At 40.9% G+C, this 16,903-nt stretch overlaps 1 protein-coding gene across 1 annotated transcript; it reads left to right on the top strand.

Moving 5' to 3' along the window:
- The first annotated feature begins 688 nt into the window (after positions 1–688).
- Positions 689–15,218, top strand: zmat3 (zinc finger, matrin-type 3). The gene is made up of 6 exons (XM_006797787.2): positions 689–850; positions 7,035–7,777; positions 7,870–8,010; positions 8,462–8,628; positions 10,443–10,546; positions 13,535–15,218. The coding sequence occupies exons 1-6, from the start codon at positions 727–729 to the stop codon at positions 13,741–13,743; spliced, it is 1,488 nt and encodes a 495-aa protein (XP_006797850.2). The 5' UTR covers positions 689–726; the 3' UTR covers positions 13,744–15,218.
- The last annotated feature ends 1,685 nt before the right edge of the window (positions 15,219–16,903 follow it).

Here is a 16,903-nt window from a genome sequence, read left to right as displayed (position 1 = left end):
TTGTGGGCGTGCCTCACACTTTTTTGTTTTGTTTTTACAAAGTGGACCATAGGCATAATTTTCATCTACAGGGAGCGGAAGTCAGAGCACTGAAAAATAGCTAGAAGAAAAAAATCTAAAAACAAAACTATATATATATATATATATATAGGGAGAGAGAGAGAGCGATGATAGTATGATTGTTGACATAAAACAAACAACCAAAACACTATTATTGCCATTATAATTATTATTAATAAAACTAATAATTGTTTATGTTTTATTTGTACATCTTATTCGCATTTTTAATGCCAGAGTTAGTGCGGCTATTTTCTCTGCCAGCAGGGGTGATCTGATTGTATGACAGAGGTGTAACATAGTTATACGATGTGTCTTGATTGCCACCCATGTTAAGGAGCAGAGAAGCAGCAGTGGCATCGGAAATGGACTGTACCAAGAAGGAGAGGGGAGGTTAGGGGAATCCAGGCTGGGTTTATGTCATTAAAATCTAGTTTAGAGAATAAGAACATCGTTGCTGATGTTTAATGTGACAACACCCGCACATCTGGCATGTAAGTCAAGGATTAGCACTTTTTCTCCCTTGGTGTCGCCTTCTGAATTTCCACTCTCCTCTCTCGGGCACCCCTCCGGTGAGAGCCGCGGCGTCTGAGCGTTGGTAGGGACTGTCATCCTGCCTGGCTGCCCGGTTTTTTGGAGAGGAGAAGTTGGCAGAGGGATGTTCCTGCGATGATGGCGCTGCAGCTTAAGAGCGGGGATGCCGCGTACTACCAGAGTGCAGAATACTGCAGAAACTACACTTCGCCGCCTGTCAGCTACGGTGACAGCAGCCATTATCTCGCACGATTGCCAGGTAAGGGGAGGCTGGTCCAGACAGGACCTGCCCTCTGACTGTCAGCAGTTCTCATGCGCATATGTGCGAGGATGGAGAAAAATCTAATCGGAGACATTTGCATATGATAGCGAGGATGTTTAAGCCGGTTGCCCTGATGCTACTGTCATCATCTTAATGTCATACCGGCGGGTGTGAGGAGGGGGTACACGAGCCACCATTCTGTTCAGGTTATAGAGCATGGATGCTGCGATGCAAAATCTGAGGTTGTCGATACTCTTGTAGCCTCTCGCACTACAGGAGAGCTCCGAATCGCTTCATCCACGAACACTCCAGGTTTGAAATATGCGAAACCTTAATGTAATGCTTAGTTTTCTATCTCGAGCACCGCTGTCTGTGAGAACAAGCGAAATAATCATTGTGGTCTCCTTTACTTGAGTCGCTGCACAGCTGATGGTGACATGTGGCAATTATACGGAAAGTGTTTCTTCCCTGGACCTGCAAAGTCGCTGTAATAGCGGGCTTTGCTGGCTGGTTTTAGGGGACTCGAGGTCAGTGTCTGTCATAGATGATGAAGATTACCGCATGAGAATGATCAACCCACTTGGTAATATCCGTGTCATCAAACAGTGACTTGTCATATTCAGTTAAGGTTCTCAGTCATGGTGAAAATGTCACAGTGAATTCACGTTGCAGTAATGCATGAATGTAGGTGGATCTGAGGGTGTAAAAGTACCCCATCAATGGGACAGCCACAGGAAAAAAAGAATAAGTACCATTTTCATGCATCAGCCCGCTAAGTGATGAAAAATAAGAAGAAATAAAGAAATAGACCTTTTGTGTGCCTTTCTCTGTGAATGGTTTTTCAGTTTAATAATGCCGCCACTTTTAACTTTTAACTTTGGTACTGTTATTATTGTCAATGTTTCTATGTTACTGACTAAATGTTTTATCAGTTACCAAAGCCAATAATAACACCTGCAGCCAGAAATATGCACATGCTTCCCAGCAAGATGTTTTGAAATTATGATAGTTATCTTCTATGAGATAGAATGGACACTAATCAATATAGTAGTAGCAGCTTAATGGATTGGCCATGTGACTGTGAGTCTTTAAAGGCAAATAACACTGACATGTTAGATATTGGACCACTGGATCATTCTATTAACATAAAGTCTTCTCTAGTAGTAGTGATAGCTGAATGATGTTCAAATTGTGACTGCGGCTGATATATAAAAATGGACCTGAGGCTTTATTGTAATGGTACAGTGGGTAAATTGCAAAGTACAGTAAGACGTATCTGGTCTTTGCTGCATATACTCTTGCTTGTCCAGTGCCCAGTGAAGCAGATGGAATAAGTGCAGGAGGCATGCGCTTCTCATTGCTCTATAATTGATGTGACACATCACAGAACGACAAGAGAAACTCTAGAGAAAATGAACACTTGGCCTATTTAGAGATTCTCGGTGGAGGCCATCAGATTCTCAGGCTCTAAGACAGGAGATTTCTTTTGTTTTTTTGCTTCTAAACCAAGAACTTTTGAGTCAAGCTCAAAATAAAACGTAAGTGACTGATTAGTGAGTAACTTCCGATTTAGTTTTAAGTCATTTCTGAAAATTACTTTTCAGACTTTGAGAACAACATTGTCAGAAAATTGTGAGGATTACAACACTTTCACCTTGTATTTTGGCCTTTAGAGTAATGCTATATAAGCTTGGTTTTGAATGTGTCATCTAAAAAGCCTCAAATGCAAAACCACAAATGTTTTTTGACTTTGCAGCAAGGTCCACTGCTGTAGATGTTTGAATATGGTCCGCGGCTCTGAGGACTGCACTATGTGGGTGCAGATCTGGGTCTAAGGAAAGAAGCAAGCTCACCTTGACCTATCTAGCTCACAGGAAAACTACAGAAAGACAAAAGAGCCAAAATAAAAGCACAGTTGGACAATGTTTGGTTTTTTTTTCCTTATAACTCTGTTCATGTGTGCTAAATGAGGAGCAAAAGACAACACTTGAAATGCAGGTTGGTTTTTATGCCATCTTTGTGTGATCATCTTCCTTGCTTGAGCATCATAACTGTGCTCAGTTTCCTTCAAACCAATCAATCATTGCCTACAGTCCATCTGCCTAGGATCATAATAGGACATTAAACTAAGTAGATGCTGATTTTGGCTTCACACTTTGGAACAAAAACAAGAGATCAAGCAAAAACAAAAATGAAAAAAAACAACAACAACAACACAGATCAAAGCAAAATATGAACAAATGGATTTAATGTTAGTGTGTGACATACACAGCAGTTGTAGATGGCTCTGTTGGTCATTGTGTTCTCTGTACTTTCAGAGAAGGACGCATTAATTGAGCTGAAAATGCCAACATGCGCAAGGAGTGTGTGGAAAAAATGCAAAAATAAAGCTGTTTGATGTTTTTATTTCTCGAGTTCAAGAACAGATTGACTGTAAGTGCTTCGAAACGTGACCGTGTTTTAAGATTTTAATGATGGAGCCTGAGGAGTGAGAGGCTTCAAGTTACAAATGTACAGAGGTGTTAAAGGTCTCTCTGACTAGCAGAGGGACTGAAGTGCAGACGAAGAAAAGACTTGCAATTATGGTGATTGTGTAAAAAGACTGTTTAGACACTGCTCTGTAGCAAACAGATGGAGATTCACCAACAAGCACATAGCCCAGTTACATTAATCTAGAAGAATATGCCGCATAATGAGATCTTACACAAAACTGTCGTGCCAAAAATAATAATAATAATAAAAATAATTCTAAAATTTTGGGATCTTTTAATGATTGTAATGTATAATTTGCAGAGATCCACAGAGGAGACCAAAACGTTTTTTCCTCAAAAAACTGACCTCCTTGTAAAGTTATTTTGCAAGTTAACGTGTCATTCTTGGAGGCAGTGATGGTAGAGCTGCAACATCTTTGGGCTTATCTTAACTGGTATACAGTAAATGCAAAGCATGTGGTTAAATGCTCAAACTACTGTGTGGTGGCACGCTGTGTTCCCTGAATTGTTTAATGACCCGAGAAAAAAGGTCAGCCGTCCTGTGGTGGGGGTTTCTGGGTTGCTGCTGTTTCACTCGGCGATCCGGGGCTCTCTTGAGGCTGCTGCCGACAAGGCCGATGCTGTCATATGCAATTGGTGCGATTAACGAACATCGCCGGGCATTGGTGTTTCATGTAGTTTAATATACTATACTGCTCTCATCCAACGTCACCAGTGAAAATATGATCATCTGAAGCATAAACTATCAAGAATGTTTTTGTTTTTCTATGTGAAGGGTTTTGGGACTACTTTTAATCTTTTAATTGCTAAAACATTAATTTTATTATCGTTGTAACATTAATAACAGATTTTCCTGTTGTATTTTTCCGTCTTTGCTCTCAAGGCTCCATTTGCTGTGTTGATCTTTGCAATGCACTTTAAGTATGAGTTGGATTTTTCTGGCAATGAAGCATTATTGTTCTGTTAACTGTCTATTTACTGACTCACATTTGTGTTAACCACCTCTACTCCCGTTTACTACAAATGAATTAGTGTTGATGCTCTCAATGGATGCCTGGGAATACCTCTGCAGGGTGCTCCAAAAACAGCACCGTGAACCTTTCATGAGGTGAAAACATGTAAGGTCAATATGTTGTGACTGTATACAAAGCTTAATTACACACAGCTGCAAAATGAACTTACTGTATGTTACTGTCCTCTGGCATTTTGCTTGCGAGCTTGCTCGCCTCTCCTTTGCATGGTGAAGATGGTGAGTTCAAATACAGCAAATCCTCACAATCTCAGATGGAAAACTGCAAACATTTTCCTGTTTACAAAATTATTCCACATTGCAGAGGGACAGCATTACTGCAACAAGTTAAATGTCCCTGAACAGGCTGACTGCGTTTTGAATATAAAAACCTGTTACAAACTAGCTGCTATCACAGGTACAACACACTTGTGGCCAGGTGGTCGCAGCAGATGGCCGCCCCTCCCTGAGCCTGGTTCTGCCGGAGGTTTCTTACTGCTAAAAGGGAGTTTTTCCTTCCCACTGTTGCCAAAGTGCTTGCTCATAGGGGGTCATATAATTGTTGGGTTTTTCTCTGTATCTATTATTGTAGGGTCTACTGTACAATATAAAGCGCCTTGAGGCGACTGTTGTTGTGATTTGGCGCTATATATATAAATTTATTAGCAGCCAATGTAGCAATGTATTAAAGTAGCAGCCAATGTGCTCATGAGCCATCTCCCTTCAAATCTTTTGGCCAATCCCAGCAACAATCCCACCGCACTTTTTCCAGAAACTGCATGGTCTAGGTTTCCATCTTAATGTGTGGGGCACAACACCCAGTTCTGCTCGCTCTTCCAGAGTCTCATCTTGCAGTTGACGACACTATAGTAAGGTCAGTGACTTGTCTAGCATACCTTTCTCCTGAGGTCAGCCAGGCCAGGTGACAGATGGGCAGCTAGACATATTGGACAGACAGACTGACAGTGAGCAGCAGTCGGAAACACAAACAGCCAGGGATGTTATTTTGGGTGCATGATTCACTTCTATCGGGCGTCCGATTGGATGATGAAAGCTTCCAGCACAGTGAATTTTGACACAGCTGTTGGCCTATTACTGACCTGACAATATAGGGAAAAGCACTGACACACACACATGCAAACACACACGGATATATTATATTACTAATATTATGATACTGGAGCATCAAAAGAGAACAAACTGAAATAAGTGCCGCACCATTACTAATATCATCCCTTTTTTATTATTATTTTTTCATGTAGCACTTACATAGTTGTTCCCAGCCTTCACACACACACTCACACTGTATCAGCTTATCCAAGTAGTCACACTTCAGACTGTATTTTACTGTCGCTGCCTCTGTTTGTGTGTGTGCAAACAGATGTGTATGTAATGTCCTGTTTGCATGACCGCAGGCATTGCAACTCAGACTACTCTTTCTGGTGCCCACTGAAATGTGAAGCTCCTCTGTCCGAGAATGTGTTTCTGTTTGGTAATTTCTCTCCAGCCTTGGGGCTATAGACGTATGTACTGTAGTCACTGAGTTCCCTCACAGTGTATGTTTGATGACTGGTCAGTCAACAGTATCTCCTTAAAAGGACTCTTCTACATTCATTTACTTAAATAAAATGGAGATCATATTTCCAAATAAGTGGCATTTCGATGATTTTGTGTATGTTTTGTCTTTTACAAAGAATTTTCTTTTTAAACAACTGGCTCAAAATCATACCAGGTGTAAAAGCTTTCCACTACAGCTCCTGCAAATTTACCACGTGCGACAGAAAGAAAAAAAAAACCCCAAAATGCTTTTCTGAAATATAAGCAGTAACATTCTTCAGAGTGTATTTTGATGCAGAACAAGATCACAGCCATCACAGTAGCTCTTTGAGGCTGTACTAAGGCACAGCAGCCTTTTGAGCAAAATGATACCATCAGCAGGCCAACATGCTCACAATGGAATTGTTAAAATGCTGATGTATAGCAAGTACAGTTTTCCCTGCGTTTACAGTGTTTGTTTATAGCTGCATTTGGTCATAAACTAAAGAACTGGACAAGCAGGAAGCTCAATATAATAATGGTAAAAATCCAGTAGGATCATAAACTGGTTTACAGTTCACACAAACAGGAACATGATTATCTGAACCTAGTGTTGTGGAAGGCCTTTTTGTAGTTTTTTCACACGCTTTACTCACAAGAAAATGTCATGGTGTTGTTCAAAGAAAAGAGAGCAAATTACCATTAGTCCGTCAGTGGGATACATTAGCTGATGACTGAATAGAAAGTTGTGATGATCCATTCATCCATCACAACTTGTCTAACTTGGGGCCTCGGGGCTAGAGCCAATCCCACGGAGACGGAGCACAGCGGAGACAATTTACCAGTCTATCACATATGGAGACACGAGTCATCCATTCAGTCTCAAACACAATTCCTGCTTGAATATAGTAAAACAGAAAAGTGCCTAAAAGCCAATAAGGCTATTAAACATTAATGGAAAGAAGTTGCATAAAATATAGAGTGCATGTAAGTGACTGTATTTTTTTCATTAATGTCTGCCTTCGTCATCGCTGATATCCTCATCAAGGTCACTGAATTTGCTTATAGGAGGTGTCTTGGTTTTCTAATATCTGTGTTTATGTGTGTAATGCAGACCTGAGTGTATTGTTTCTAATGTACCCAGGTCCAGAAACCATGTTGAAGCCTCCCCTGAGTCTCTTCAGCCATCCCCAGCAGCCTTTCCAACACATGGATTCTTTACATCAGTTGGGACCTCCGCCAATGGCACCTGCACACCCTCTTGGTCCACCACCCATTGCCCCCGCTCAATCTATTGGACCTCCAACTATGGCTCATGGCCAAAGTCTAGGCCCGCCTCCCATAAATGCACCTCATACATTAAGGCCTCCTCCCATTACCCCGCCACACACTTTAGGCCCCCCTCCAATGCCTCCAGGTCAGTCATTGGGGCCTCCACCAATGGCACACACCCTGGGTCCCCCACCAGTAGATCACACACAAGCAATAGTGCCTCCAACCATGGACCTTACACAGCAGCTGGGGCCTCCACATATGAACCCTGCACAAGCACTGGTGCCTCCACCTGTAGTGGCACCAACAGCAGGTCGATTTCCCCTCCCTCCCAGCCCCTTGTCCTCACCTCCTGCTCCCGGCCCTGACCCTTCACAGATGCCCCCAAGGCCCCTAGGACCAGCCCTCATCCCAGCTACAGTGTCCAGCCTCATCTGCGGTCCACTCCCAGGCCAGGCAGCCCCAACCAGTGAGCAGCCCCAGGATGAGGGCTCCTCACTGGGGACAGAGGAGCACGAGGACTCTCTGGGACTAGAAGAACTGTGTAAACCGCTGTACTGTAAACTCTGCAACGTTACCCTCAACTCTGCTCAGCAGGCACAGGCTCACTACCAGGTCAGCTGAAAGCCAAATTCAGACATGCAGAATAGCACAGAAAAACATGTGAAGAATCAAATAAAATCTACATCTCGTATCTTTCTTTGAAGGGAAAGAACCACAGTAAAAAGCTACGAAATTTCTATGCTGGCAGTCAGCAGCCACCGGCCATCAGGATCCCAGAAGCCTTTGAGACTGCGGGCCAGACGGCCCTGAGCTCAGGGTCCAGCGACAGTGACGCAGGCAGGCAGGTAAGGCCTGTATTTAAGAACTAGTACCAGCCTACCTTAATGCTACAGTGTTAGCTTAGGAGGTGGGTGTGCTGTTGCTGAAGTGGCCTCTCGGATGATGGCTGTCACTTGCTCTGAGGAGGTGGTAAAGAACTGCATAGTCACTCTGTTTCATTTAAACAGCAGACACTCAAAGCATCCACTCACCACTGTACACTCAATCCCTGCTTTTTAAAAGTCTATTTATTCGAAGTAACCAGTGAAATTTTTTTATTATGTTTGCTAATAAAATAACAATCTTTCTGACAAAAAAATAGCATAACTCATAGCTTCCATTAGGCTTTACTTTCATTTTAAAGGCAATGAGTTCTTCCTCCTGCTGAAATGGAACATTTCTTTCCTTGTTTTCACAGTGTTTACTCCAAATCTCCTCTCACCACAAACACTGTGCTGCTTTGTCCTGTCTCTGCAGGCGCTGTATAAGGGGGCGCCCAGGGTCATCTTGGCCACAGAGAATGACTATTGTAAATTGTGCGACGCTTCCTTCAGTTCACCAGCAGTTGCGCAGGCCCACTACCAGGGCAAGAACCATGCCAAGAAACTACGGCTGGCTGAGGCCCAACAGAACGCGAGTACCATGTAGGTTTGGGTGAAGACATGTTGGCTTTATTGGACAGAGATTTCATCCTTACTGTGTTTTACGCAGCCATAATGGAGTGGAGGCCCACTACAGACAATACCTTGTTCAGCATTAGCTGAAAAAGAAATATAGCAATTGCAATCAGATATACATTGCATTGTACAAATATCTTGAGCCATCCATCGTTTCTTTACAATTTGCTAGAAAATTGGTATAATAAAACAGTATATAAGCAAAAGCAGTTTCTATTATTTAAAAAAAAAAGCATGCAGCTGAATATTTCGTATGACCACCTTTATTTTGCAACACAGTCTGAACTCTCTTTCTCTCAAACTTCAGAAATAGTTCTCTTGGCTTCTTAAAGGACATTCAAAGCTCTTCTTTGGATGTTGGCTGCCTTTTAGTCTGCTCTCTGTCAACATCATCCCACACTGTTCACTAATGTTGAGGCTCTGGGTAAACTAGCCTATGATTGATAGTCTTCCATTGTGAGTTTCTTTTCAAAGGTGTGCCTTTACTGCATTAGCAGTGTGCTTGGGATCATTGTCGTGCTGACAAATGAAGCCGTTGCCAATCAGATGCTTTCCAGATGGTGCTGTGTGGTGGATCAAAGTCTGACCAAACTTTTCTGTGGTCATCACACTGATGGATGAAAATATCCAATTTGACAAGATCCTGCACCACTGGCTGAATTTCAGCCCCAAACCATGACAGAACCTCCACTGTGTTTTACAGATGGATGTAGACACATGTTGTTGTACCTCTTTCTTCACCTTCGCTGTAGATATTATCAACATTTGAACCAAACATTTTACATCTGGAATCATAACTCCAACAGGCCTGTTGATAATTACTTTAAGTCCAGTTCTTGTGTAATTTGGTATACCTCAGTCTTTTCTCCCTGTTTCCCTTCTTTAAAACAACTTCAGCCACCCTTCCACTGAGATCATTTCTGATTAGGCCTAATTCATCTGCTGTTGATAGCTCTTTTTTATGCCTGCCCATTTTGTTAGTCCTCCACTTGTTCAGTTTCCTTAACTGTTTTCTGTTGATCGCACTTTTAGAATCACTGCGTTGCTACAAAATTACTATTTTATTATTTCAAACTATTATCTTTGGCAGTTTTAATAGATTCAACTAAAGAGATAAGAACAAATTATGTGTTTTTACAACAGGCAGCTAGACCAAAGTCCCTAAAGGTACAACTTACCAAAGACAAATTTGGTAAGTTGTCTGTTATGTATATATATATATATATATATATATATATATAACACTGGTTTGTCCCTAGAGTTAGGTCCCTTTTTTATGCTTGAATGATTCATAGGTCAGTGTTAGGTGGCTTACAAAACAAACAAACAAAAAACATTCCCCTGGAAATGGTCAGGTACAAGAATTGGACTGAAAATGAGTGAAAAAGCAGCCTATGAAAGAAAAGCCTTGCAAGACCAAGCCTGTAGAACACAGGTATGGAACTCCATACCTTGAGGCCTCGAGGGCCGCTGTCCTGCTTGTTTTCCAACTAACCTGCCCTTTTACCTTCTTATTGGCAAAGCACACCTGATCCAGGTATTCAGCAGCAGTAGTGCAGGGATATCTCAAAAACAAGCAGGATGCTGGCCCTAGAGGACTGGAGTTTGACACCCCTGCTGTAGAACTACTGCTCAAGATCTTTGAAAATAACATGAACATCTTAGAGAGATGAGGGGTGACTCAGGGCTTTGGCAAAATACGCCATGTTTCAAGCTAGCCATGTTGACATTACATGTGATATGGAACCAACAATTGCTGACTCTAGCTTTGCCTGTTACAGGGAAAGCAGCAATGAGACAACTCCAAGAAGGAACAGGAAAGATGGCAGTGAGTACCGGCTAGTGAAAAACCGTCGCAGCCCACAAGTACCCGCTTCCATGCCAGGTAAGATAAGAAAATTAAATGCTAATTAAAAAGCGCCATCAGCACAATTTAAAGATAACTATCAAAAGTCATCTGATAAACTCTTCATTTAAGTGGCATTGTTGTAGCTATCTCGGTCAGTGAAATGCAAAGAAATGCAAGAGATTTTGTCCTATTCCACATCTATTCAAAGGCTGCAAACTAGCAAAGCAAATCCTGAAGTTATTTAATGAATTGACCAATAATATGTCTGGCTATTGGGGGTCATGTCTGTTATTGTGTTATCTTAAGCGGTGGTTGGAAAATCCGTCACTACAAACAAGCTATATTCAGCAGTCCTAGAATAAATGTCACCTGTTCATACAGTGGCTTGAGGACCAATCAGCAGTAAACTTGGCTGTTTCTTTAATGATCTTATATTCTTTTATTTGAGTTATTGGTTGTGTCTTCAAACAACTCTATTTGATGCACACTAGCCTTTGAAATTGGTCTTTTTATGCGGCATAAAATGTGATAAACACATAATCTTGTCTGTGTATGGTACCTACCCCGAGAGGCCACTGTTCAAAATGCCAATTTATCGTCTAAAAGCTGATTTTGTACTTGCAAACACCCCAACAGTCTTTCTAAAGCGATATAGCGAATGCTGTAAAATCCTTTTCTTAGGTCTAGACCTGTTCCATATACTGATAATTCATGTTACAGCAGCTTTCATGACCCGTAGTCATTTTCAGCAGCCTTTGAGGGCAGTGTCTGCTTGCTGAGTCAGTGTGGAAACTGTCAAAAAAAACCTAAATGATGTCACAGATAGGAGTTATTCTCCTAAAGCTCTCTCATGTCATTGGATTTTCTACCGTTTTTGGTGCACCCACCTACTTATGTCCAGTGCATGACCCTTACATGGTCACACGTTTTACCGCCCGGTGTTTTCTTTTTTTAAGGCTGAATGTTCTTCTATAGTTATTATTTAACTGTGGTTTGTGTTTGTGTGAGTGTCTGCTTTCACCATCGTGTACATGTGTGAAAACAGATACAGAGTAAGGTAATGTCAGACTTTCTGCTGACGTCAAGCTACCATCTCTTTCTGCACGTGTCTGTTTCCTATTCTGTCTTTCCACACACAAAAGCACCTGCACTTCAGCTCGAGATAAAACAAGATAAATCATAAGTCATACAGTAAAGCAAATCCCTCTTAGTCTCCCGCTGACACGCTCTTCCACAGGCAAAAAAAATGAACAAATCTGCTGATTCAATCAGTTTTCTTGATGGACAATCCCTAAAATAGCTTCTCTCTGTCGTTCTGTCTTTTTTATCTCTCTCTCTATCTCTCTATTTTCTTCTCCTTTTTCTGTGTTGTTAAAACACAAGCAACACTCTGTTTCCAGTGTTCATCATGTAATCACAGACGCCTTTCAGCTTTTCTTTCTGTACATATTTGTGTACATTTATCACACACACAGCACTCATACACACATGGGTCTGGGATGCATTTTTATCACTGAACAACAGAAAAAAACCAAACACTGCAGATGAATTCATTTAACTACAATATCAGTAACATTTTATATGAAGTTAAAAGTCGAAGATTTAACAGATACATTTAAGACAGTAAAATGCTGGCATTTTCCTATGCCCATTTCATTTTTTCAATGTACAATTATAGCAGCATCCAGAGGTGGCAAAGCTACACATGTTCTGCACTTAAGTATTAGTACAGATATTAATGTTAAAAATACTCCAGTAAAAGTTGAACGAACAGGATTATCTTTCACGTGTTTCGGTTTAGGCTCAAATCGGTGTGATGTTTGAAGGTCCGCAGTGTGATATAATAACTCCACCCAAATCTGTCAGCAATGAGCAATGAGCCTGTTTTGAAAATGTAAGCAGCAGAAAGTACAGATATTTGTTTAAAAAGGGCATAAAAGTCAAAAGTAGTCATATAAATAAATACTCAAGTAAAGTATGGATACCTGAAAATTCTACATAAGTACAGTAACAAAGTATTTGTACTTCTGGCAGCATCTACTCTTACCAGTAGTATTTTATAAAAAGATAAGAGTCATAGTCAAGAAATGCTAGCATTTCCTAATAATGAGGGAGGGGAATCCTAATAGTTTTGATGGGTTTTTTGGTTAGAAATGAGCAAAGAAAAAAAAGTGAAGGAATTGTGAGATGTCCTATGTTCAGTCCATCCTTTAACCTGAATCAAAAATGTAAACTTTATTGTGGTGCAGCTAACCAGTCACAATTATAGGTAAGTGTACTGTCAACAGAAGGAGTGATTTTACAAAGAAACAAAGAAACTATACTCTGAGAAAAGCTACAGTATTAATAAAGTTTAGCTTATTTGAAGTCTGGTAGGAAAGCCAACACAAATGCTTACTGTGTACTTTTTAATATCACAGCTCTGTCATTAAGAAACAGGAGGATCTGATTAAAGAAATAATCAACAGAATTCAAATGTAGGCTTAGTCTATGTGCAGGTACAAATAGGTGCCCTGTTTCAGGGTCATATGTTACTGCTTATAAAATAAAAACGCAAAATTGTTTGCATCATCTAAAAATGTGTTTTCATTACTGCTCATCGGGGTAATGTAGAGACATTTTAGTTCCAGGAATGATGAGGCTGTCTTACAGAGAACTGATTTGTAAGTGTGCAGTGGTTTCTTACCCAGTGAGCTCTAGTATGAAACATACTGCAACCATCACTGGAGCAGGTTAGGCTGAAAGCATAAGTTACCATGCTGGTACATGCCAGCGAGATGTAACCCACCTTTGTCCATGTTATTCTAGTGCTAGGATGGGTTTCTTCTAGGAGCTTTAGTATTTCATTAAAGATGTTCTAGGTTGATTCTCATCTCATTTTGCCACTGTATAAGGCACTAGTTGAAACCTAAAGTTGGACCCTTGGCACTGTATTGTGACTTCCCTCTGCAATAAAACATCTCTTAAAAATAACAGTTAGCAGCCATCCATCTCATCTCTGTAATCTCTCTTTCTCTCCCTCAGGGCCGTACTACAACCCCAGACCGAGGCAGCGCATCCCCCGGGACTTGGCCATGTGCGTGACTCCCAGCGGACAGTTCTACTGCTCCATGTGCAACTGCGGAGCCGAGCAGGAGACGGACTTCAGGCAGCATTTGGAGAGCAAGCAGCACAAAGCAAAAGTGTCGGAGCTAAGATACCGCCATGAGATGGAGAACCTCGGCTACAGCTAAGAGACACAAAAGGGGAAGGAAAGAGAACATGTAAAGAGTACAAGGACGCAGGGCAGGAAACTGAAAATACTGCCATACTTTTGAAGAGCATATTTAGTGGAGTGATTACATCAAGATCTTTTTGCACTTTATTTGGTGTATGGATTAAACACATAATCTTTCAATTTGATAGGAAATATATAAATAGAGGTGGCTGGTTGTGGCTCAGGTGGTAGATCAGATTGTCCACAAAGTGCAGGCTTGACAGTTTGATCCCTATTTCCTGATAGACAGCCCAGCTTTTCGTGTCACATCTGCTCTGATACAGGAGGCTAAAATTGGATTCCATTAATCCTTGTATTGCTCTAGAAAGTGTGTATTTAATCAGCTCATAACATGCAGAGGAAATAGTAGATTTTTAATCTTAAAACTTTGAACAGTTTTCTAGCCACAGAATCAGACTACATTTTTAAGCCATTATCCTTTCTTATACTTTCTGCTCCAGTTCCTCCAAAGCTTTAAGTGGGTTACATTCTGACTCAGGGCACAGGTAAATGCAAAAGAAATGCAAAGAAATCTGAAAGAGGGGAAATCAGGGTTTTGTTTTTTAGGCAGAAAGTCAGGTGGACATGAGAGGAGGCTCAAGACGCCTCAGCGAAGACAAAGATACACAGAAAGCTTGAAAAGTATAAAAATGCAGACAAGGTTGAGTGAGGGGGCAATTACTTTATGTTACAAAAACTTGAGAAAACAACTACTAAGTTTTAGTTTGAGATGATTTTTTAAACTCTTACGAGTCATTTAGCCCTGCAGGTATTTTTTATAGGTCCTGCAGCAGGGACTGCAGGGGAAAACTTACAACCACAGAGCCACATGGGACACAAATTCAGCATCTTTACAACCAAACAGATGTAATAAAATCCAAAGCACTACTTGCTAATTTAAAAAAAAGCACAATGAACTTCACCTAATGAAACAGTGTTATATGAAACTGTGAGCCTTAGCTGACTTCTTACTTGTCCTGAGGTGTGTATCAGGCTGAAGGCTCTTGCAAGCCTTGCTGGTGCCTTTGGAGGAAGTTAGGCTAAAGAGTAAGCTTTGGCTAGCCATTTTGACAATATAGTAAAAAACCAGTCTGTCACATTGATTGGATTTTTCTGTATTCACAAATGTTATGTAAATATTCTTAATATTGCATTATAGATGTAAATAGACTATAGTAGACATGAATCCTATTGATTATTTGATCAGTGTTAGCTCACCATCTCTTGTAAACTCTCATAATCTATTTAACAACTATCAGGAATCTTGTAAGTGTGCACTGAGTGAATGTCTCCTTTTTTGAGCACTGTATGTTTGTGTGTGGATTTCACTGTGGGCCCTCCGTACCACTTTGGATGGCGCCTTTGTAAGTAACTCTGGTACCGTCAGTTCTGGTTAAAAAGCTGCTAGTCTCACCGTTTTTACTTTGGAATGAAGGAGAACAGAGTGCCAGCAGAGGCGAAACATGCTTTGATGACGAGAACAAGACAAAACTTTCCTCTTGAAAAACGCTCAAACGCTTTCAAACCGAACGCACTTAACTCTAAACTTCTGATTGACTCGCAAATTGCAGCGCTCCTGGATGTTTCTGCTTGTGAGACATGTCATTTAATACTCCCAGTCTTGATTCCCAGAGGGGACGTAAGCAGGTTTTACTGCAGTGTGTGCAACGACTGCTAAATAGTAACATGGACTGTGCCGCAATGTTTTTTTTTGTGTTGCTTTGGCCTGTTTGTGTTGCTTTTTCCACATACGAGGAGATCCAGCTGTGTTCCTGTGTTTAGCCCGTTCTGGAAAAAAAAAGTTATATAATTGAAGTTAAATTGGATTAACTGTTCCAGTTTAATGGTCCTGAGCTGAACACAGCAAGTTGTCACAAGGCATTCAAAGTCTATAGTCACATTTAAAATTGCTAAAATGATTAAAAAAAAAAAAAAAGTACTAATAAAATGAGTCTTTTATGCTGATCTTCGCTACAGATATCAATGATAGTGAAGGGGTCACAAAATGTACACATTCAAACAGAAAAGCTTGTCATTCAAAGCCTTTCTTACTAATCCTTTATAATAGAACGGTGCTTTTCCCCCATTGTAACAGAAAAAGATTATCATCTGTTCAAAAATCAATAATTTGTTATTGAAAAGAGAAGAAAAACCTTCCCTTTAAATCTGCTTTTGCGGGAAAAAAACATTCCTCAGTAATTAAATCAGTCTGATCAGTTCATATAATTAGATGAGCTGGAAAGCGGAATTGAAAGCAGCATCCTGGCCTTCTCTTTGCTCGGCTTTGTTTGCTGCAGGGAGAGGCAGCTGCTCACATCTTATATTTGTCTCCAGAGCACAAATACACACACTTGACCACACACTAGGATGCTCGGGAGAATAGCACTGTGAGAACAAAGCGCTGTGGCATTTTTGGGGATGAAAACACAACAGCAAGGCAGAGCTAGAGGGACGTACAAGCAGAAGGCATTCAAAATAAAGTGCTCGCCTGTTTATTAGCCCACCTTGCCGCACAGTTTAATGAAACAGGAACAAAAAGCCGTGGGTGAGCTAGTCTTGCGCGTTGAGGCAGAGTTGCAGTCTGTTAATAGCTCTCCTCCTCCTAGAAATAACACGCTTTGTCTTACATGAAAGCGCTGGGAGCATTACCTTTTATTACGCTGACAGGCTCTTGGACTCAAAATGAGAGTCACACTCCAGTGCAGCTATTGAACACCTTCTGCAAGTGCAGGAAATGATAAGCTGGAGAAAACGAGGAGATCACAGGAAGCTAGTGGGCTCCTACAAATACAGCCTAAAGATCCAGACAGAAATGTTCACAGTGGAGCGTTTGGACCCCTTTCTGTGATAATTCCACCTGTTTTGTGGCTTTTTACCACTTAACATGAGGCACTGATATTTAATATTTCCTTGTTTGATAGTAAGTTTGTCGGGTAACTTCTGTATAAATGCTGCCCATTTACCATAAATTTAGATGGCAGATGGGCAGCATTATTTGTAACTCACACAACCTATTGATGACATTAAAAAACATTAAACGCAACCTGTCTTTGTGCCACACACCAGCAAAGTATCAGCTGCCATCAAGATGCCCCAGAAATCCCTGGTCTGTGTCAAAACCAACACAAAGTGAAGTA

This window comes from Neolamprologus brichardi, chromosome 17, assembly GCF_056152115.1.
Source record: "Neolamprologus brichardi isolate AB-2024 chromosome 17, ASM5615211v1, whole genome shotgun sequence".
Taxonomy (NCBI): Eukaryota; Metazoa; Chordata; class Actinopteri; order Cichliformes; family Cichlidae; genus Neolamprologus; species Neolamprologus brichardi.
Note: the sequence above shows the minus strand (reverse complement) of the source record. Positions and strands in the feature narration are given on the sequence as shown.